This window comes from Mandrillus leucophaeus, unplaced genomic scaffold, assembly GCF_000951045.1.
Source record: "Mandrillus leucophaeus isolate KB7577 unplaced genomic scaffold, Mleu.le_1.0 Scaffold11, whole genome shotgun sequence".
NCBI classification, from domain to species: Eukaryota; Metazoa; Chordata; class Mammalia; order Primates; family Cercopithecidae; genus Mandrillus; species Mandrillus leucophaeus.
The window spans coordinates 2,474,458-2,494,799 of NW_012099209.1; the positions used below are offsets into that span (position 1 = coordinate 2,474,458).

Consider the following 20,342-nt stretch of genomic DNA (forward strand, 5'->3'; position numbering starts at 1 on the left):
CTCTCTCTGTGTGGCCAGCAGCTTCTTGTCCACTTGAGACTATTTGACTGGACCTCCTCTTACTCTTAAATTTAAAAAAAAAATTTTAATTTATTATTATCAGTTTTTTTTGAGATGGAGTCTCGCTCTGTCGCCCAGGCTGGAGTGCAGTGGCGCGATCTTGGCTCACTGCAACCTCTGCCTCCTGGGTTTAAGCAATTCTCCTGCCTCAGCCTCCTTAGTAGCTGGGATTACAGGCATGCGCCACCACACCTGGCTAATTTTTGTATTCTTAGTAGAGATAAGGTTTCACCTTGTTGACCAGGCTGGTCTCACACTCCTGGCCTCAGGTGATCTGTCTGCCTCGGCCTCCCAAAGTGTTGGAATTACAGGTGTGAGTCGCGGCGCCCAGCCGGCCTCCTCTTGCTCTGTGGAAAGGAGGTGCCACTTCGGGGTCCTGCACTTCCTGGGCAAGGCCAGCTGGTCAGCCTAGGCCCTGCAGCCTCCTCCTCCCTGCCCTGAGCCCTCAGCACTGCCCCCCTCCTTCCCTCCCAGCTTCCACCCCTGCCTCTGACAGTTCTAGAACCCTCTGTGGCTTCTTTTCGTGTCGCCCAGAACCTGCGCCCTCCCCATTTCCTGCCCCTTTCTTTGCTCCTGTGTCCCCTGGGCACAGGGCCTTTGCACGGGACTGTCCTCCTGACCCCTGCTGGTCCACAATGCTCCTTCCCAAGGTGGCTGGCTCCCTGGTCTCTCAAGCCCTTCCTGAATCTCCAATGTCCTTTTCTCAGTTTCCCTGACCACCTCTTCATTCACCTCCTCATGAGCCCGCCCTGTTTGTGGTTTCTTTTCTTTTTTTTCTTTTTTTTTTTTGAGACAGAGTCGTGATCTGTCACCCAGGCTAGAGTGCAGTGGTGCGATCTTGGCTCACTGCAACCTCCGCCTCCCAGGTTCTAGTGATTCTCCTGCCTCAGCCTCCCGAGTAGCTGGGACTACAGGCTCGTGCCATCACACCCGGCTAATTTTTGTATTTTTAGTAGATGGGGTTCCACCATGATGGCCAGGCTGGTCTTGAACTCCTGATCTCAGTTTATCCTCCCACTTCGGCCTCCCAAAATGCTCGGATTACAGGCATGAGCCACTGCGCCTGGCCTGGTTTCTTTTTACAGCATTTATGCATTTGACATGCATATGCTTGTGGCCGGCTCACTCCTGCGGAAGGGAAGGACTGCCGGGGCTGTGTCACCAGCACCTGGGACAAGGCAAGTGGCCCTAGTGCCAGGCTTGTGCCAGGCCCTGGGCTCCAACAGGAGAAGGTGGGGAGGGAGGTGACAGGGACACAGGCGATCTGTGGGTGGCCGTCAGAGTAGCTTTGGGAACAGCAGGTGAAGCCCAGAGAAGGAGGAGGGAGAGGATGAGGAGGGGGAGAGGGAGGAGGGGGATGGAGGGAATGGGGGAGGATGGGGAGGAAGATGGGGAGCGAGAGGAGGGGGGATGGGGGAGGAGGAGAGAGGGATGACTTCCCACAGCTGCCTCTCAGGGGCCACTGCCCAAGGCCAGCCTCTGCACTTTTGTCCCTGAAGCGGGTGCTTGGCTCCAGGATGAGGTGGCGTCAGCGGCCGACCTGGGCCTGTCACACTCTGGCAGGGGACTGTGGGCTGGCCCTGCAGAGCTCAGCCCCGGGCTGAGTCACAGCATAGTGCCAGGCATGGGCCTCCCTGACAGAAAGCAAACTCCAGGCGAGAAGGTCTGGGGGTGGGTGGGGACCATCTACGGTAAAGGCAGCCCCAGCTGGGTGAGGAGGGCATGGACCCTGGGCCCAACAGACCATCGGAGGGACAGAAAGACCTGGAAGCCTTGGATTTAGGAACTAGACTGGTGCTTTTGGTTTCTGTTTCTTGAGGGGGTGAGGATGAGGCTTCATGAAACCAGCCAGGAAGAATGAAACGCAGAGCTGGTCCGACACCCAGCTCAAGGGAGGGGGGCCGGAAGCTTCTGGAAGTCTGCAGGGGCCTAAGCAGGGGCTACTCTAGCCCACGAGGGCCAAGTTGGTGGAGGCAGGCGAGGGGACTCTGCGGCTCGAGTCACAGGTCCGGAGAGACTGGGCCTAGAGCCCGCAGCTGCCGGGCTGGAAAGGTCAGAGCCAGCTCTGCGTCTGGCTGCACCGGCAAGAAGCCGCAATTACACAGGCAAAGGAGGCCGGGGATTAGCCCCGACACGTGGGAACCTGAACAGTGAGAAGGCACTAGAGGGTGTTGGAACACATTCTGAGTTCAGAGCCTGGTCAGGGAGAAAAAACCAGAGATCAGCAAGAAGGGGAAGGGGCCTCCGAGGGCTTTCCCAACCCAAATTCCCAGGACGCCTGACCCCAGAGCTCCCGGATTTCACCCACGCCTTGTGACACACACGACCCCTGGGAGGGAGGAGCTCAGGCCCCTCAGAGAGCCCCAGAAGCCTCTAAGGGCCACTGAGTCTACAATGAGGGGCAGGAGCTACAAATGGGACCTCCCTGCTCCCCACCCTTCCTTCCCTCCTTCCCTGAAGATTGCCCCACCTACCTCACCCTGTGAGCCCAGCCCAGCCCCCTGCACAGCCCACCCTATAGGGGCATGGGATGTGCCAAGAGATGCTCCTGTCAGCCAGGCGCAGTGGCTCACGCCTGTAATCCTACCACTTTGGGAGGCCAAGGTGGGAGGATCACTTGAGGTCAGGAGTTCAAGACCTGCCTGGCCAACATGGTGGAACTGTGTCTGTACTAAAAATACATAAATTAGCCACGCGTGTTGGTGCACACCTGTAATCCCAGCTACTTGGGAGGCTAAGGCAAGAGGATCGCTTGAACCCAGGAAGTGGAGCTTGCAGTGAGCTGAGATCGCACCACTGCATTCCAGCCTGGGCAACAGAGCGAGACTCTGTCTCAAAAAAAAAGAAAAAAAAAAAAACCAAAAACTGATGCTCTTGTCCAGCAGGCAGGTGGGTGCCGTGGGTCAGTGTATCCCAAGGCTTCCAGGCCTGGGCCCACAACTGCCGCCCCTGCCTGTGTTGAGGGGGCGGGTTTGTGAGGTCCAGAGCAGGCCGCAGCCTGGAGCCCACATGCCCTATCTCTAACCATCAATCAAGTGCCGCTGTGGAGGAGAGGATTCAGGTGACAGCAGATATCCATCCCTGTCCCCCACCCCACACACAAGGAGAGCATCCCAGGTTAGGACACTGTAAATGCAAAATCTATACGATGGCAAGGAACTCTGAAGACTCAAGAAACAGTTCCTCACGGACGGGGCCTTTTATTCCAATCACCTCTCAAAATAGGTCTCCAAACGGGGACCCTGAATGAAGAGAAGGCTATGCGGGGTGACGGGCTGTTGCCTGGCTCAGGGCTGCCCTGCAGTTACTTCCCGGTCCGCAGACGCTACCCGGAGCCTTTCCCGAAAGTGCTGACTCAGTGTCTCAGGCGCGCGCGCCCGAGGTTTGACAAGTCCGGCCTGGCTCAGAAAGGGGGCAGGAACCTCGTGAGAATCTTCCAAGGGGATTCCTGTCCCCAGTCTTCTCTGTGTGAACGCCAGTGTGGCCAGATGGGGATAGATGATGGAGCCCAGGCCACCCGGGAGGGGGTGATGGGGACCATGCGTGGCCCCCTGCCTGGGACTGCCTTCCCCACACACCCGTCAGCATTAACATCTCCAGAGGGGAGAGGGTATAGGACAACCTGGTGTGGGGGCGCCAGGGACTCTCAAGAGCCCCACTGTCCAGATGCTGGTCTTGCCTTTTGTAAAAGGACATCAGGACCCCACTGTGACGCTGACGCCTGGTGAGATCTCTCAAAAGGAAGCTTCCCTTATGGGAACAGTGATTTCCTGAGAGCCCAGAGATGGACAGAGGGCAGGAGACCCGCTAGGTGCGCCCAGATGCTCAAAAGGAACAGTGGATGTACAGTGTGTAGTTTTATTTGTTTTTATTTTTGTAACACAAGAGAGGAAGCGATGGGCCAGGGCCCAAGGCATCCCGTGCACGGGTTCGAAGGCTTTCAACCGTCCCGGGTTTGTTTTGAAGGCAATTCTGGGGCCGCGCCCAAAGAAACTCTGCAGGCTGTCAGTCCCAGCGTGAACAGCTTAAAATAAAAATCTCCCGTCTGGTCACTGCTCGGAGAGGCTCTGAGAAATGCAAAACAAACCCGCCTGGAAAATGCTGCCCTGAGAACCAGAGCGAGGGCTTGAAAGATGCCTTCAACACAGGCTCTTCCAGGAATCCAGCCAGCTTTGGGACGGCCGCTTCACAAAACCAAACACACCAAATAACATTTCCAACCGGAGAACTGCCGGTTTTAGCAAGAAAAAGGGACTTCACCTAAAAGGGAGGGTCGCAAAACACGAAGGGGGTTCCCCCTGACGCCCGCCTCTTCCTTTCTGAGCAGATCCGTCCGAGACTGTGGAGCAGAATCGCCGCCCTGGCAGGAGGGGGCGCAGCGGCCGGTCTGGGTGGGCTCACTGTTTGCCCGCCTGTCTGCCCGGCTTCTTCTCTGGCTGGCCTCTGCCTGTGCCCGGGATCCCACCTCGGCCCCGGCCGCCAAACACACCTAGAGAACAGAGAGAAGGGGCTGCAGCAGAGCCAGGTGAGTGGGACCTTCGACAGGATCCCAGTGCCCTGAAACTCTAGTCCAGGTCACCTAAGTCCCCAGGCTCAGCTTCCTCATGTGTGAGGTGGGGACTGAGGGTGCTGTGGATCTCCTCCATGGGGCAGAGCATCTGAGGAAGGCAGGAACTCCAGGGCATCCTCATTATGGGACTAGACCCAGCCCCCAGGGATGCAGGGGGGGACTAGGCAACAGAGGGCACTAAGTCACATGGCGGGTTGGGGCAGGCTTCCTAAACGACAAAGCCAGAAGGGCTTCCTGGAGGAGGGGGAGGTGAGAGAGGGGTGGAGCAGAGACTAGGGCAGTAGGCCAGGCTGGGGGCTGCCTGGGGGGGGCCTCCCACGCTCCAGGACCACCCGTGGCCTCTCATCCACCTGCCAGGAGGAAAACAGAAGAGGGGTTTCTGTGAATCCAGCCCCAGGGATGGAGAAGGGGAGGGGACTCCTCACCTGGCCTGAGGCCACAGAGATAGGAGACCATGAGGCCAAATGACATTTTCCATGAAGCCCCTGAGGTGGGAGCATGTGGCCACTGGGGAGGTGACAGGGGGGTCCCGGGAGATAGGGTCCCAGGAGATGAGGGCCCCAGGGACTCACTGAGTGGACACTGCAGCGGCGCCTACAGTAATCCTGAGCAGGCTGCATGCAGGGCACACCTGTCCCCACACCGTCTGTGTGCCCAGCACCCCTTCATGCCACCCCCACCACAGGCCAGGCCTGGACGCAGCAGGCTGGGTGGGCCGGGACCCAGCATTGATCCCTCCCTCTCCGTCTCCCTCGGGGACCCCAGCTCTGTGAGCCCCGTCTAGGGAGCTGTTTCAGAGAACTTTCTAGCTGGACAAATGCTTGAGGAAATCAAAGCTGGAGCTTCAAACAGCAGGAGAGCCAAGGCCAGCAAGAGGAGCTGGCCCTGCGACCCATGTGCCGGGTGCCAGGGGCCAGAGGCCAGCGCTGCAGGCAGCATAGCTCCGGCCCTCCACAGAGCCCGCTCGGAATCTCAGCCTTGGGCCGGGGAGGTCTGGAGACAGGAGGACTGACCCCAACAGGAACTGGAATCACTGTCTCCTCTGCAGACCTCAACCCCGTGAAGGTGGGGTCAGGGGTCCAGATTTAGAGGATCCAAGAGGTCAGGGCTCTCACCAGCCAGGGGCCCCACCAGGCCCTGTGGGGACAGAGGCCAGCACTGGCCCAGGCCACCAACCTCCCCTCTCACAGGGAGGGCCAGCTGTGCCAGGGTGCACGGCCTGGTGGGAGTTACTGCGAGGCTGCTATCTGCACCCCATGGCCCCGTGGCTTCCTGCAGAGCAGCCAGAGAAAACCCCCGCCTTCCCTAGGTAGGACCCGACCCACTCTCTCAACAACCTTGACCCCAAGTGCTGGGAAGGAGCCAGGCCTGGGACCCCAGAGGCCCCACCCACCCTGAGATCCCCAAAGTTCCCTGCCTGGAGTACTATCCCCATCCCTCCCTCAGGCTCACTCCTGACTACCTCGTGAGCCCGCACCTGAGCCCAGCACACCAGCAGTGCCCATGGATGGAAGAAACAAAGCCCAGGTCCCCCTGAAAACACAAGAGCTGGGGACAGAGAGGTGAGGAGGGGCAGGGGCTACAGATGGCCCCTGGGCCTAACAAATGGAATTTTACGCCAATTCATCATCTCTGGTGGGGGCGGGTGACCTTGGCTCTGGATAGAGCCACGGCAGGGAAAGGGCCCCACACCAGGCCCCACGTGGAGTCCTTGCCAGTGGCCTGGACAGGTGGGCACCGCCAGACCCTCTCAGAGGCGAAACTGAGGCTTGGGGAGGTGACTTGATGTGCCCTGAGGACTACCAGGAGGCGCAGTGAGAGGAGGACTGAGTCCCAGGTCTCCGGGTTCCTCTGGCTGGGCCTTGGCTCATGGCCAAAGACCAGGAGAGGGGCCCGGGAGGGTCGGGAGGCTCCGAGGCAGTGCTGCATGGGCACTAGCCAAGAAGGCCAACCCCGAGAAGGAGGGATGCCACGTGTGGCTGTCCTCCCGCCCCAGGTATGTCCACTGGGGATGGGAGACCCACCTCGGCCGGCGCCGCCCATGCCGCGGCCTTTCTGCTGCTTCTGCTGCTGCAGGCCTCCGCGGCCGCGGCCCTTGGCCACCACCTCCTCCTTGACCATGTCAATGATCTCGTCAGGAATGCGCAGGTACTTGATGGTGCTGCCACGGATGTAGCACTCCGGCATCCGCCAGAACTTGTCCCCGTCCTGCGGAGAAGGGGAGCGGGTTTTTTTTATTTTTGAGATGGAGTCTCGCTCTATCACCCAGGCTGGAGTGCAGTGGCACGATCTTGGCTCACTGCAACCTCCACCTTCTGGGATCAAGCAATTCTCCCGCCTCAGCCTCTCGATTAGCTGGGATTACAGACGCCTGGCTAATTTTTTTGTATTTTAGTAGAGACGGGGTTTCACCATGTTAGCCAGGATGGTCTCGATCTTCTGACCTTGTGATCCGCCTACCTCAGCTTCCCAAAGTTCTGGGATTACAGGCGTGAGCCACCGCGCCCGGCCCTATTTTTAAATTTTACTTTTATTTTTATTTTTTTGAAATGGACTCTCACTCCGTCACCCAGGCTGGAGTGCACTGGCACCATCTCGGCTCACTGCAACCTCCGCCTCCCGGGTTCACGCTATTCTCCTGCCTCAGCCTCCTGAGTAGCTGGGACTATAGGCACCAGTCACCATGCCCTGCTAATTTTTTTGTATTTTTAGTAGAGACAGGGTTTCACCGTGTTAGCCAGGATGGTCTCGATCTCCTGACCTCATGATCCACCCGCCTCGGCCTCCCAAAGTGCTAGGATTACAGGTGTGAGCCACCGCGCCTGGCTGGGGAGCGGGTTATTACCAGGCTGTCTGGCCCAGCGCTGGGAGCAGGGTCTCAGATCTGTGGGAGGCCCTGCAGATCCCACCCAGCCTGTACCCCGCACCACCCCTGCAAGCTGCACAGTCTCAGTCCCAGGAGACATGTGGAAAGGTGTCCACCCTGCAGGCAGGATCGCTCCTGATCCCAGGCAATCCTTCACCCAGCAGCAAGGGTGGGTGTGGTAGGCGCAGCCCCCTTGTGCACCCACAAGGAAAACGGACTCCTATCCTCTGCCCGTGCGCCTGGCTCAGGAGTGGCTGACTGGGGCTCCCTCCAGCCTGGGATGGGGCTCTCTCTGGTTGGGGTTGGGATTCTTCGCCTGCAGCCCAAAGCCCAGAGTGGGTGGGGGCCTCCCTGTGCACCAGACCCAGATGAAGCCCAGCTACTCTTCCTCCTGCCCCAGCCCCACCTCACTTCTGGAAGCCTCTCATGTGCCCTGACTCATTCATTCATCGCAGTATCTCCCAACAGGGCCTGAGTTGGGTGCAGGGACATGCGACCAAGCTACAGGCCTAGTGTGGTGGGTGAAGAGGGGTGGGGGATGGGGGAACTTGGGTCCTGCCAAGGTGGCTCAAGGGCAGCTTCCAGTGATGCCAGTGTTAGGAGAGCTAACCGAGACTGGAGAAATGCGGGCCTTGCAAAGTCACAGACTCACGCTGCAATGCCTCCCTGAGGCCCCCACTGGGACAGATCGAGGGATTAGCAGGGGCCAGGGCCATTCCTACCGTATCAGTTCCCCAGTCCCACCCCACTGCCCAGGTTCCTGGACAGATCCACGTGTGATGCCTGGAAGGCCTTTGCCCCAGATGCCCTTAGAAGTCAGATCACAGCATCTTCCTGCTTGGAACCCACCCATGGCCCCTCTGTCTTGGGGGCAAGGTCTAGGAGCCTCAGGAGGGCTCTCTAGGGCCTGAGATCCTGCCCCGCCCTGGCGGTCCTCTTCCCAGCCCCTGATGACATTCCCTCCAGATGGAACTTTCTGTTTCCGGAACACATGCCATGGGCTTGCCCCCAGGACTTTGCACGCGGTTTTCCCACTTCTCATCTGGATAACTCTGGCCCCTAAAAGGCCTCACCTGCCTGAATCCCCAAGTCCTCCCATCAGACACTCTCCTCCATGCCTGGGTGGGTGTGGCCTGGCCCAGCGCTGGGCGGGGATGAACAGCCCCTTTGGGTGCTCACTGTCCTAGGAACCCCTCAAGGGCTCGTGGGGTGGACACACTATGGTTCTGTGGGGGCTCAGGGCCTGGGCAGACGGCTTGGCGCCCAGCTCTCCCAGGCAGGGCCTAGAGGCTTCCTCGTGCAGGAACGTGGGCAGGGCCTGAGCTCACTGCAGGGAGGCCCCTGCCTCCTGCCCACAGTGCTCCAGAGGTCCCTCAGCCCGGGCGGGTCTCTGCATCCTGCGGCCTCCCTCTGAGGGAGGGAGGGCCCCGCTCAGATGGGGACGATGTGAGTTCCCATCGCCTCTCCTCCCAGCCACCTGTGACGGCAGCATCACCGCCCAGCCACAGAGGCAGGCTGCCCAGGGAAAGTCACCCGTCCACTCGAAGCTGGCGGCAGAGGCCAGAGCAACCCCTGGAGACCACACAGCCTCTGAATTCACAGGCTTCTCATTTCTAGGACCTAGAAGTGTCCAAAAGACCGCACATGCTCACGCACGCAACACACCTGGTGATGCCAATGCCGGAAGCGGAGCGCGCCCCGCTGGCCGCAGGTGGGAGGCACGCGGTTCTGCAGCGAGGCACCGTCCGGCACAGCCGCACTGGACCCACCCAGACGCCCTCCGAGAGGCTATGGCACGAAACCCAGCAAGCAGCTTCTCAAGCTTCTAGCGCTGTGCACAGCAGCCCCACCACCTGTCCCCACCCTGTGCTGACGAGAGGCCCAGTCCTGGGTCGGGCTGGGGGTCAGGGCAAGATACGGCCACTTCAGGAAGAAGCGCCTCCCTCCTCGAGCCCTGTTGTCCCGTCAAGGTGACCCCAGGCAGGCAGTCCAAGCTCCCCAGCAGTTTCCTCCCTACCATGGGGGCTGTCACCCACAGGGAGACAAGACAGATGGTATCAGGGAAGGTTGGTGGGAGGAGTCCAAGGGAGCCGCTGCCTTCAGCACCATGCCTGACCTCCTCCTCAGTGCTCCACGGGTCATCCCAGGGGCAGGGAAGGCCCGTGACGCCAGGGGAACCATCTTCCAGCCCCGGCCGACCCAGCAGTGCTCCTAGCCAGGCACTTCCCGGTCTTGGGCTCTGGCTGGTGGCTCCTGGCCCACCAGGCCCTGGCACTGCTCCTGCCCACTGTGACCTGGGCATCCCAGACATCCCATGGCCACACTACATGGCCCACAGAGTCCAGGCAACATCCAGGCTGGACTAAAGGCAGCAGAGCCTGGGAGGCTTGGACCTCCCCTGGAGGGGGTTGCCCCGACCTGAGCCACAGGGAGTCCCCAGGCCCAGGTCCTTCCAGGTCAGGGGTGGCACCAACAGACACACAGCAGGAAAGGCCGGGTGGGGGGGCAGCCTCACACAGGGTCAAAGTCCAGGGCGTGCTAGGGGACTTGGTGGCCTGGCCCACCCTGCCCTGTCCCTCCCCACTGACCCCTGTCAGGATGAGCAGTCCTAGGAGGCCTCCCCCACTAACTCCTCCCATGAGGCCCAGGGAGGGAGGATGCTGAGTGTCCACCCCCACATACCACCCCCATTGGTGGGCGCAGTACCCACCCTGGACGTGCAGATGACTTCTCGCAGGTTAATGTTCATCCAGTTGTCGCAGCTCACCAGGTGTCCATTGTACGTCTCCCCATTTTTCAGCTCCACCAACTGGAAGAGAGACAGGCCAGAGGTCAGCTATGGCCCTGGAGCCGTGCGCCATGGGCCCCCCAGGAGGTGCAGCTCTGCCCCACGAGACGGACCACCACCTCCGGGCCTCAGCCCACAGCTCCCAGACCCCTAAATGGCCTTCCTTACAGGCGACAGGCTCTGCCTTCGCTATACACTTCACTGGCAGTTAGACAGTCTATCATAATGCCAACCTTTGTACAATTAAAAAATGATACTGGGCTGGGCGTGGCGGCTCAGGCCTGTAATCCCAGCACTTTGGGAGGCCGACGTGGGCGAATCACGAGGTCAAGAGATTGAGACCATCCTGACCAACATGGTGAAACCCCATCTCTACTAAAAATACAAAAATTAGCTGGGCATGGTGGTGCGCGCCTGTAGTCCCAGCTACTTGGGAGCCTGAGGCAGAAGAATTGTTTGAACCCAGCAGGCGGAGGTTGCAGTGAGCTGAGACCGCACCACTGCACTCCAGCCTGAGCAACAGAGTGAGACTTGGTCTTAAAGAAGAAAAAACTAAGAAACACAGAAATGTTTAAAGGAATGAGTGAGACAATGGTGACGGTGGCCACTGATCCAGGGTGGCTGGGGGCCAGGTGGGCACAGCTGGGCTGGTCCGGCAGGCACCCCCACAACACCAGATATTTGGGTTTTGGTGTTCCGCAAATGCTGTTTTGCACTGTAATAATTACTCGTCTATTTTGATATGTTTTGAGAACAAAGATAAGTAGCACATCATTCTGAAGATATGCTGCTGTTCGGAAAAGGCTGAGATTTTTTGATGTCTTTTATGAGACAGGGTCTTGCTCTGTTGCCCAAGCTGGAGTACAGTGTCGTGAGCATGGCTCACTGCAGCCTCGACCTCCTGGGCTCAAGCCATCCTCCCACCTCGGTTTCCCTAGTAGCTGAAACTACAAGCTCACCCTACCACATGCGGTTAATTTATTTTCCTTTTGTAGAAGTGGGGTCTCACTGTTGTCCAGACTGGTCCCAAACTCCTGGGCTCAAGTGATCCTCCTGTCTTGGCCTCCCAGAGTGCTGAGATTATAGGCATTAGCCACTGCGCTCGGTCCAAGTCTGAGTTTTTCTTTTGAGACGAAGTCTCGCTCTTGTTGCCCAGGCTGGAGTGCAATGGCATGATCTCAGCTTACTGCAACTTCTGCCTTCCAGGTTCAAGTGATTCTCCTGCCTCAGCCTCCCACGTAGCTGCGACTACAGGCACCTGCCACCATGCTCAGCTAATTTTTTAGTAGAGACGGGGGTTTCACCATGTTGGCTGGTCTCGAACTCCTGACTTCAGGTGATCCACCCGCCTTGGCCTCCCACCAACGCTGAGATTTTTAAATGATTCAACTTAGGCATCTGCCCGAGAGAAACGAACATAGGCAACTATACAAATATGTGTGCGTGAACGTTCACAGTGACACTATTCGCAATAGCCAAAAAGGGGAAAGAGCCCAGATGCCTATCAGCAGACGAACAGATAAACAAAATGTGGTAAGTATCCGCTCCACGGAGTATCGTCTGGCTATAAGGAATGAGGCACTGACACAGGCCACAGGGTGGATGAACCTCAAAAAAAAGGTGCTGAGTGACAGCCACCAGACTCGAGAGGCCTCATGGTCTCCGCTCACATGCATGGGATATATCCAGAATAGGCAACCCCACAGAGACGGCAGCTGCCTCGTGCTCATCAGGGGCTGGGGCTGGGAAGTGACTGCTGATAGAGACGGGGTTTCCTTTTGAGGAGACGGAAATGTTCTGGCCTAGATAGAGGTGGTGGTTACACAATGCTGTGACTGCACCAAATGCCACTAAATTGTGCACTTTAACTGTAGTGTTAGTATGTAATATTATCATTTTTTGGAGACAGGGTCTCACTGTTGCCCAGGTTAGACCTGCAGCCTCAAACGCCCCTGGCTCAGGTGATCCTCCTGCCTTAGGCTCCCGAGTAACTGGAACTACAGGCACACGCCACTACACCCAGCTAATTTTTTTTTTTTTTTTTTTTAGACGGAGTCTCGCTGTGCTCCCAGGCTGGAGTGCAGTGGCGTGATCTCGGCTCACTGCAAGCTCCGCCTCCCGGGTTCACGCCATTCTCCCGCCTCAGCCTCCCAAGTAGCTGAGACTACAGGCGCCCGCCACCACGCCCGGCTAGTTTTTTGTATTTTTAGTAGAGACAGGGTTTCACCATGTTAGCCAGGATAGTCTCGATCTCCTGACCTCGTGATCCACCCGCCTCGGCCTCCCAAAGTGCTGGGATTACAGGCTTGAGCCACCGCGCCCGGCCACACTCAGCTAATTTTTACATTTTATGGAGAGGCGTGGTTTCTCCTTGTTGCCCAGGCTGGTCTCCGAACTCCTGGGCTCAAGCCATCCTCTAGCCTCAGCCTCCCAAAGTGCTGGGATGATAGGCATGAGCCACCATGTCCAGCCTGAAGTTCTTTTTATTTTTTTAAGAGACAGGGTCTTGCTATATTGCCCAGGTTGGATTTGAACTCCTGGGCTCAAGTGATCCTTCCATCTCATTAATTTTCTCCCATCCAAGTACTAACCAGGCCTGACCCTGCTTAGCTTCCGAGATCAGATGAGATCGGGCGTGTTCAGGGTGGTATGGCCGCAGAACCCCCTCATTAATTTTTTTTCTTTTTTTAGAGACAAGGTCTCACTCTGTCGCTCAGACTGGAGCACAGTGGTGTGATCATAGCTCACTGCAGCCTCAAACTCCTGGGATCAGTCAATTCTCTCGCCTCAGTCTCCTGCGTAGCTGTGACTGTAGGCACACACCACCTCATCTGGCTGAATTTTAAATTCTTCTTCTTGCCCAGGCTGATCTTGAACTCCTGAGCTCAGGCGATCCTCCTGTCTCGGCCTCCCAAAGTGCTGGGATTACAGACGTGAGCCACTGCAACTGGCCCATTAAATTTTTAGTAAGTATGTATGTATTACTCTTATAAGTAGCAGAAATAACAGGGGTGTGGACACGCCTGGGGAGGGAGAAGGGAGCGAGCTGCCGTGCTGGTGGACAGGCAGGAAGCCGTCTGCTCAGCCACCGCCCCTGTGCTGAGGCTGGCCCCCTCTCAAACAGGCTGTCCCAGACCACTGAGTACTCACCATGGGGTGATTCTGAGCCGTCTTCAACAGTGACAAGGGAAGCTGAAAGGCAAATAAAGCTGCATGATTTGTCTGTCTGATCAGCGCCTGGGAGCTCTGGTCTCGAGTCCCACCCACGACTCAAAGATGGTGCGGTACGGTGCAGGGGGCGCACAGGAGTGTGCGTCAATCACTCTCCACCAGAAATGCCATTTCCTTACTCTGCCCAGCTCCGGAACACACACCTGCCTCTTGGATTAGGAAGAAAAGCCTCACATACCCTCCCTCCTACCATAGGTGGCCACCACCTGCTCTTGGTGCTGAACGCTCTGGTCAATTTTTTTTTTTTTTGAGACGGAGTCTCGCTCTGTCACCCAGGCTGGAGTGCAGTGGCACAATCACGGCTCACTGCAACCTCCACTTCCTGTGTTCAAGCCTCCCAAGCAGCTTGCCTCAGTCTCCCAAGCAGCTGGGGACAACAGGCGTGCGTCACCACACCCAGCTAATTTTTATATTTTTAGTAGAGGCGGCGTTTCACCATGTTGGCCAGGCTAGTCTCAAACTCCAGACCTCAGGTGATCCACCTGCCTCAGCTTCCCAAAGTGCTGGGATTACAGGCATGAGCCACCGCGCTTGGCCTAATGCTTGTATTTTAAGCTCAAACTGGTATGCCTGAGATGCATCCATGTTGACGTTACTGTGAGTATGGAGTTGAGGACACTACAGCTTGGAAACCGGGGAACTTGCCCAGTACTGTGGAGCTAGGAGGGGACAGAGCTGGCCTGGCCCTGTCTGTCTGAAGCAAGCACAAGCCCATGCCTTGCAGGGCAGCCCCAACTGGCCGAGACTGACACCGCCAGGCCCCATTGCAGGGGTCAGTCCCATCAGAAAAGGCCACATCTGAGCTGGTTTTATTTTTTCAGATGAAGTCTTGCTCTAAAAATACAAAACTTTGCTGGGCATGGTGGTATGCGCCTGTAGTCCCAGCTACTCGGGTGCTGAGGCAGGAGGATCACTTGAGCCTGAGAAGCAAGCCTGTCACCCAGGCTGGAGTGCAGTGGTGTGATCCTGGCTCACTGCAACTTCCACCTCCCGGGTTCAAGTGATCCTCCCGCCTCAGCCTCCCAAGTAGCTGGGATTACAGGGGTGTGCCACTATGGTGTGCCGGCTAATTTTTGTATTTTTAGTAGAGACGGGGTTTCTACATGTTGGCCAGGTTGGTCTTGAACTCCTGACCTCAAGTGACCCACTCGCCTGGTCCTCCCAAAGTGCTGGGATAACAGCATGAGCCATCACCCCCAGCCTGAACTGGGTTTTCAAAGACAGGAAGTCACCAGTTAAGGTGAACTTTCAAGATTTTTTTTTTTTTTTTTGGTGGCGACAGGGTTTTGCTATCTTGCCCAAGCTGGCTTTGAACTCTTGGTCTCAGGGAATCCTCCCATCTCAAGCTCCCAAGTAGCTGGAATTACAGGTATGCGCTACCACGTCTGGTTTCAAGATATTTTTTTCCATCATTATTGAATTTATTATGTCAAAATATGTAGTGTTTCTATTACTGGGGGGAAAATCAACACTTTCATTTCGGAAACATAAAACTCAGCCCGTACACTGGGAACTGCCTCGGGGTGACACAGGGCTGTGCCTGGGTACGGGGTCCTATAACAGGCCCGTTCTAGTACTGCCGTGAGGAAGGCCCCAGCACCAAGGGGCCCTGACGAGACAGTGCCTCACAGGACAGAGGCTTCACCTTGCCTTGTCCTGGTGACTGGAATTCCAGGTGGCCCTGACCCCAGAAGCCTTTGCTGGGAGTCCTGCCCTGGCTACCACCCTGATCCACAAGGTGGCCGCCTTTCCAGGGGGTGTGAACTTGAAGGCCTCTCGCTGTGGAGGCCGGAAATGGCCTTCAACCCTGGTGGGGTGGCTCCCCCATGAAAGGAAGGGGCTGGGGAGGGAATCCTACATCCCACAGCCCCTTCCTGAGAAAAGCTGCCCAGGGGAGGTCGGTGCCAGCAGGAAGCCAGGCCCAAGCCCGCTTCCTGCACCGGCTTCCTGGAAAAGCCAGATAAGGGGGAAGAAGGGGCCATGTGGCCCCGGGGCGGCTGCTCGGAGAGGCAGGGGAGGAGGGCTGCGGGCGGCTGGGCGTGTGTCTGACTGGGTGCCACCAGCCACAGAGAAAACACAAGAGCCACAGATTGGCACACGGGTCCCATGCCCAGGTCGCCCTTTACTGTGAAGAAGCCGTGGGTTTTCCTCAGTAAGCCTGTTTTATTTCTCCAGTCCATAACAGGAACGGGACCCGGGACATCCTCCTGGATCACTGGGGAAGGGGCAGAGGTCCGGCTAGCCCTTTAAGGCCCACCTCTCATTCTGCAGAGGAGGCGCCGGCGCCCACAGCAGAAGTGACCTGCCCAGGGAAATCCAGCAAGGCCTGGGCAGAGCTGCCCAGAGGCAGACGCCCTACTGTCAGCAGGTGGCCTGGAGACACACCTTCCATGCCAGTGACAGCCCCTCTCGGGTCACCACCTAATCCCAGTGACCAATAGCACAGCCTGGGAGGACCCATGGCCTCCTTGCCTGTCACCCGCAGTCCCATCCAAAAGCAGCAGAAAGAACATCTGAGAAACAAAGAGAGCTGGTGGGACAGCCACAGCGCCTCTCACCTGTAATCTCGGCACTTTGGGAGGCTGAGGCGGGCGATCACCTGAGGTCAGGAGTTCCAGACCAGCCTGGCCAACATGGCAAAACCCCGTCTCTACTAAAATACAAAAATTAGCTAGGCGTGGTGGCAGGCGCCTGTAATCCCTGCCACTCGGGAGGCTGAGGCAGGAGAATCGCTTGAAACCAGGAGGCAGAGGCTGCAGTGAGCAGCAGTTCAAGACCAGCCTGGCCAATATGGTAAAACTCCATCTCTACTAAAAATACAAAAATTAGCCAAGCATGGTGGCGCACACCTGTAGTCCCAGCTACTCGGGAGGCTGAGGCAGAAGAATCGTTTGAACCCAGAAGGCAGAGGCTGCAGTGAGCTGAGATCGTGCCACTGCACTGCAGCCTGGGTGACAATGACGTTTCATCTCAAAAAAAACCAAAAACCAAAAACCAAAAAACACCCAAATAGGATTGGTGCAGACCTGCTCACAACACTCCCCAGGCCAGCTACAGAGCCAGGCCTGAGAGGCTCTGCCACACTGGCCGTCACACCCATTCCTGCCACCTGACCTTGACTTCTGCTATTGCCTCTGCCTGGGGTGACCTTCCCCAGACCTTCGCGTGGCTGCTGAAACGTCACCTCCTTTGGCCAGGCCCTCTTAATGGCCACTCTCTGCCTCATGGGTGTTTGTTTCCATCATAGGATGCAGCCAGTCTTTAATTACCTTGTTTATTACCTCTGTCCCTTGCTAGACTGGAACACTCAAAGTGGGTGTGGACTTTGTCCAGGGCCAAGCACAAGGCCAGGCACCTAAGAGGTACTCGGTAAATATTTGTTGAATAAATACACAAAAGAAATGCACACACCACCCAGGGAGGCACGCAGGGAAGGCAGAACACTCGCCCCACCCCACAGCTAAGGGAAGGAGTGGCCGCCGGACAGGGAGTTGCCTGACTCCCGGGTCCTCCAAGGCTGCAATGGCCTGGGGCTGTGACCATATATCTTGATTTCTCCTATATCCTCATCTCCAAACTCTGTTGGAGAAAGAGGTCAGAGGAAGGGGTGGATCCTCAAAATCTTAAAAGAAGATACATCAAAGTGCCAGGTGAGGCTTGGCACAGTGGCTTGCGCCTATAATCACAGCACTTTGGGAGGCTGAGGTGGGAGGATCACTTGAGCCCAGGAGTATGAGACCAGCTTGGGCAACACAGCAAGATTCTGTCTCTACAAAAAATGTAAGAATTAGCCAGGTTTAGTGACGCATGTGGTCCCAGCTACTTGGGAGGCTGAGGTGGGAGGATCACTTGGGCCGGTGAGGTTGAGGCTGCAGTGATTGTGCCACTGCACTCCAGCCTGGACGACAGTGAGAGCTCAGTTCCAAAAAAGAAAAAAAAGTACACAGTGCAGTGGCTCACACCTGTAATACCAGCACTTTGACACACCGAGGTGGGTGGATCACCTGAGGTCAGGGGTTCAAGACTAGCCTAGCCAACATGGTGAAACCCCATCTCTACTGAAAATACACAAATTATCCAGGCGTGGTGGCGCATGCCTGTGATCCCAAGCTACTTGGGAGGCTGAGGCAGGAAAATCACTTTCTCCGAGAGGTGGAGGTTTAGTGGGCTTTCTTGGAGCATCTGGAATCTGGTTCTCAGGTCTAGATCCACGAAGACCTAATCCAGTGCCTCCTAATTCAGGAAGCTGTCCAGGACTGCCCATCCCCGCTCCTAACCCAGGCCACTCCTTCTGGCCCTGCCCTGATCACAGGGAACTGGAAGTGTGTATCCCATGATGCCTTGTCCATTCTTGGCCACTCCTCCAGGAAATGGCTGGATAGCCAGGACTCTGGATGTTCAGAATGTGGGAAGGGGCTGAATGAATGAGTTCACACTTTGCCCAGGCAGCGTTCTACACACTGGGAATATAGTTGGAAGAAAAACAAAGATTCTGCTTCCACAAAACTTAACACAGCGATGGATCCTTCCAGCTCTGCCCAGTCTTGCATGCCAACTCTGCCCTCTAAGTACATGGCAGAGGGACAGGCTCTCTGAATCCTTGCTCTTGAAACCGCCTTTGCAAAAATTGTAACTGAGGAAATTATGACAGCGAAAAGAGATCAGACCTAACCGACTCCATCGTGCTTCTAACCTTTAAGCTGTCCTTGCTTATTCCTGGGCATAGGCCGAACTAACCTTGGGAAGGGATTTAGTGTATAGTTTGAAACAAAATTGGTAATAGCCCTTTCCCGAAAAGACCCTTTTCTTGCCTGGGGACCAGTCTGCCTTTGTAGGACTAACAAATTAGCTGCACGATTAGAAATTATTGTTTACGGGTCATACAGCCTCTGGCTGCAAGAGTCTGAACCTCCCCAAATTGCTCCTAGGGATAACATCACTATTATAAAATCTAAGATCAGTGTTTGAGATATTTTGCAGACCCTGTACTTGGTGGATCAGCTGACACCACCCAGACCAGTAATCTGGCTCAACCAGTCCTGCAATCCCTCCCAGGAACAGAAGACAGCAAGAAAATCTCACTTCAACACCCCCCCCCTCCAGTGACTCCATCTCCAACCTCAGGAAGCTCCAACCAATCAGCACTCCCCACTTCCTGAGCTCCTACCCGCCAAATTATCTTTAAAAACTCGGATCCCCTAATGCTCAGGGGAGACTGATTTCAGCAGTAATAAAACTCCAGTCTCCTGCATAGCTGGCTCTGTGTGAAATACTCTTTCTCTATTGCAATTGCCCTGTCTTGATAAATGGGCTCTGTCTAGGAAGCAGGCAAGGTGAACCCGTTGGGTGGCTACACACTGACCAGCTGGATTTAGGGAGAGCTCTCTCACTAATCCACAGTTCTGATGCAGCCACCCCTGGGGGGCCCTCCTGGTTACTGAATCTCCCACTGTCTCACAGTCTGGAAGTCACATCCCCAACAAGGGCCTTGGTTTCTCTCATTGAAAAAAGAAGGGCCAGATGCTGATGAGCCAGGAAACTCCCAGCTCTGGATTCCTTTTCTGATCTGCACACTGGGAGACACGGGCACTTTCTAGCCCAGATCCAGAACTTACAGAATCATAAACAATGTGGCCCTGCAGAGACCTGGGCTGCAATTTTTCCTTCTGTGTACGGGGAGGATGTACTTTGCCCATCCCTAGCTCAAAACGCTCCCTTCCTCTGGAATGACATGCTTTGTGAACCAAGGAGAAACACCACACCCCAGCACCAGGCCTACTTTTCAGCCAGAAAACAAGAGGCCTAGGAGGCTCCGCTGCTAGCATTTTAAGCATCTTACAAGCTCTGAAATTCCTAAAACTAAGTTTCACAACTCAGACTGGCCCCCTACTTCCCAGCACTCTAGGTTTCAATCTGGGAGGTCAGACTGGGTCCAAAGCGTAAGGGACCCCCTTCCCTGCCCAAAAACTCTCTGTTGCATTTGGCAGATCCCCACTCTTTTAACCTCAGTTTCCCAACCTGCAAAATGGGAAAACTAAGTAAGGCGAGGCCACTGTACTGTGGATACGAGTACGTGCAACCCTAAATCCCAGACACGAACGTGGTAGAACCACCTGCAGTCTCCAGCATCAGTTTCCCGGCCTTGTGCCGGGGGACGGGACTCAAAGCTCGGACCGTAGGTTCGCCCCGCGCCAACCCAGCCCTCAGCGCCCGCCCGCAGGGCTCCTAACGACTGCGGTTCCCGCCTCCCGGTGAGACCCCGCCGTTGCTCTGCCCTCACCATGGTGCCGGCGGGGACCGGGCTCGCCGGCCACTTCCGCCGCCGCCACTGCACACGCTCCCGGCGGTCGTCGCCACGCCGCGCCGCGCGCCACTGGGCTGAAAGAAAGTGGCAGAGACGCGAGCCAGTCAGCACCAGGCTAGAAGGGCGGTTAACCAATCCACGCGGAGTAGGGCGGGGCCCGCTAGGCGAAAGGGGCGGGCCGGGCCGTGTTCCCGCCAGAGGAACGAGGAAGAGAGCCGTAAAGTGCCGCGGCTTGTAATACAAAAGGGGGCGGAGCAACGCGCGCCGGGGCGGGGTGCATTGTGGGTAAACGCGTGCGCAGGTGAAACCTTCGTCGGTCTTCTGGGCTCCACGCTGTGGGCAAAGCCAGTAACTGCCTTTGCAGTTGAGGGAGAGAAATCCAGGCTTCGTGGTGATTGGGACGTGCCTGGTGTCGCCCTTCGGACTCCTAGTTTTCTGATTCTGTAATTATCCAGGGAACATCATTTAGTAGGTTGGAATCCTGACCACGACCCTCGGGGCCTCAGTTTTCTCCCTGTAAATA

At 56.7% G+C, this 20,342-nt stretch overlaps 1 protein-coding gene across 5 annotated transcripts; it reads right to left on the reverse strand.

Annotated features, from left to right (window-relative positions):
* Window positions 1-585: 585 nt before the first annotated feature.
* Window positions 586-20,058, reverse strand: LSM4 (LSM4 homolog, U6 small nuclear RNA associated (S. cerevisiae)). Of its 5 annotated transcripts, XR_001007160.1 has the most exons (6): window positions 19,796-20,058; window positions 13,435-13,476; window positions 10,207-10,305; window positions 6,655-6,838; window positions 4,083-4,549; window positions 586-615 (listed from the first exon to the last, which is right to left on the reverse strand). XR_001007160.1 is itself a non-coding variant. In XM_011990269.1 (5 exons), the coding sequence occupies exons 1-5, from the start codon at window positions 19,796-19,798 to the stop codon at window positions 4,458-4,460; spliced, it is 420 nt and encodes a 139-aa protein (XP_011845659.1). In that variant the 5' UTR covers window positions 19,799-20,058; the 3' UTR covers window positions 3,903-4,457. The 5 variants fall into 5 exon arrangements, 4 of the variants coding, with proteins under 4 accessions (XP_011845659.1, XP_011845676.1, XP_011845667.1 ...); XM_011990269.1 differs by lacking the exon at window positions 586-615 and having other exon boundaries at window positions 3,903-4,549; XM_011990286.1 differs by lacking the exon at window positions 586-615 and having other exon boundaries at window positions 3,903-4,549; window positions 10,264-10,305; window positions 19,796-19,884.
* Window positions 20,059-20,342: the final 284 nt, after the last annotated feature.